Raw genomic sequence first — 2,382 nt, forward strand, 5'->3', positions numbered from 1 at the left:
CTGGAACTTCAGACTCTTGAGGGGCCAAGCATCCAGTTTGCAAAAGTTGCCGTATACGGCGAATTTCACTATAATGATTCGTTGAAGGATGTAAAAATATTTGATATGACAAACTGCATCGATAAATGGTAAAGGGTGTCATAAATTGAAAGAATTCCGCAGCTTTTCCAAAAGCAAAAAAACACATTTTCAACCTTTTCATACTGCACTTCGAGAATTCGCCTTTAAAAATCGCCTTGCTCTGTCAAGTGGCGACAAAAATTAATGGAGGTGACAACAAAAGTACATTTTATAAATAAACATTTGATTAAGTAACAAATGTTACCTGTCAATATCAATTTTATATCCGAAGAGGGACTTGAAAATCCACTGAGAAGTCTGAAATCCGAGACTATCCTTCCGTCCTACGACCTTTGACCTGACGTGTCACATGTAGACAAGATGGCCGCCGCCGGGCAAGACAACAATTTTCGGGACGGAAAAAACGAAATAAACGGCGATTTCTCGGGAAATGGAGCCAATAATGCTGGTTCCATACAGGATGTGAGTCTACTGGATGAGGAGAATGACATGGAACCGTAAGTTGTGGATGTGTGAATGTTTCTATCACGTTTTTATGCCCACTGTTTTCAACCGGAAAACTAGGTTATGATGTTTCTGACGCAGATAAAATTTCACCTGTCCTTGACCCTGTCCTTCAAAACCTGTTGGATTCCATACTATAATAGAACTGAATGTTCTTAGTTCTAGGAAGGAGGATAGAACGCCCTTGGTTATACTAGATATAGCTTGCTTTAGGCAGATGTCTGTAAAAAAACCGTTTTGCTCCCTCCCCCACACACTTTTATTTGTTATGGAAATGAGGTCTTATATTGTGATGTACATGTGTCTTTACAAACATGGGGTTGTTTTTCAATGGCTTGACTTTGTGCCAACGCCGTCCTACTACAGCAGACATTGATATGTAGGGATTTCGGACTCTCTGGTCTCCTAGAAGAGATGCACAATGTCTTTACCTCTTAAAACGATATGCAACTCTACTCAACGATACAGAAATCTACTCACGTCTTACAATGTTTATTGTGACCGCACCTCCTTGTTGTGACAAAAATATGTGGCATTTATCAACATAGACAATGTCTATGACATGTTATATGTGCATCTCTACAGAACGATGTGCAAGTCCACTCAAGTTGACTCAAGAAATGGAAAAAAAAAACCTCAACTCTACTCAGTACTCTGCTGTAGTCTGTGTAACTGTAACGCAAACTCTGCTGTCCGGGGCTGGTTGGCCCCTCGCGCGGCAATATAAGACGGGCTGTATAAAAAAGAAGTGTGATTAAATCAGACTAACTATGCTTGCACTCCAGTCCATGCTAAGAAAGAAATATGTACAAATTGTTTTATAACTCCAACAGGTTGGCCTCTCCCGGACAGAGCCCTAACAAAGGGGATGACAAGAGCAGATCCAGGTATGACGTTACAGTGACACATTTGAATGTTTTTTATAACCATCCCTTTTCAACTGGTATAACCATGCTTTCAGTGCATCACACCAGCTTCATAGATACACCAGCTTCATAGATTAGATACACCAGCTTCATAGCTACACGCACATAATGAAAGACATTTGACACACTTAGATACTTACATACATAACTCAGATTTGAACGGAGCTTGATTGTAAACTGTACTGAAGTTTGAAAGTTTTTTTCTTCACTTTTTCTAGCAAACAATAAATGTTTGCCAAATTTCCTCTCTAAGTCCCTCCTATTTAATTTGTTGGTTCTTAATTTGGACTTGAAGACTAAAATAATGCTACACTGAAATCAGAGTCAGAGCGGAAAGTACAATGTACATGTAGTATCAGGGCTCAAAATACTTTTTTCAGCATACCTACACTGGTGCAGGTAACATTGAAAATTACCTGCACCAGGCAAATTTTACCTGCACTACTCTGAATTTAAGTATGGATCATTCTAAAACTTCAAAAACTATTGCTATTTTTTCTTTAATTTATACTTAAGTTTATAAGTGGTAACAGTCAATCCAGCTGATAACAATCCATACACCTACATAATAGACATATGACATTTATGTATAAAACCCAGTACATGGACCAGTGCAGGTTAGGTGCAGGTAGACACCAGTAATACATGCACAGCTCCAATTTTAACTGCACAAACCTCCATATGCCTATGGTATATCGAGGTCTGAGTATGAAGTACCTTGGTACACACAGTTTCAGGGACTTTTTCACAGTTGGGTTTTAGTTTTCCTCCTAGTCTAATGTTTTCCACTTTTGAAATTTTTACCTTCATTATGGACCAAGAAACCGAGAAATGTAATTGATGTTGCCCAATTAAGTAAAATTTTCCCCCT

General features: G+C 38.7%; 1 protein-coding gene across 1 annotated transcript in view; it reads left to right on the forward strand.

Annotated features, from left to right (window-relative positions):
- Positions 1-397: 397 nt before the first annotated feature.
- Positions 398-2,382, forward strand: part of LOC118431634 (sodium-coupled neutral amino acid transporter 9-like) — a 25,786-nt gene continuing 23,801 nt past the window's right edge. The window contains exons 1-2 of the mRNA XM_035842875.1: positions 398-578; positions 1,419-1,472. Coding sequence (XP_035698768.1) covers positions 442-578; positions 1,419-1,472 — 191 coding nt within the window. The 5' untranslated portion in view covers positions 398-441. The remainder of the gene's footprint in view (positions 579-1,418; positions 1,473-2,382) is intronic.

Source organism: Branchiostoma floridae, chromosome 15, assembly GCF_000003815.2.
Source record: "Branchiostoma floridae strain S238N-H82 chromosome 15, Bfl_VNyyK, whole genome shotgun sequence".
NCBI lineage: Eukaryota > Metazoa > Chordata > Leptocardii > Amphioxiformes > Branchiostomatidae > Branchiostoma > Branchiostoma floridae.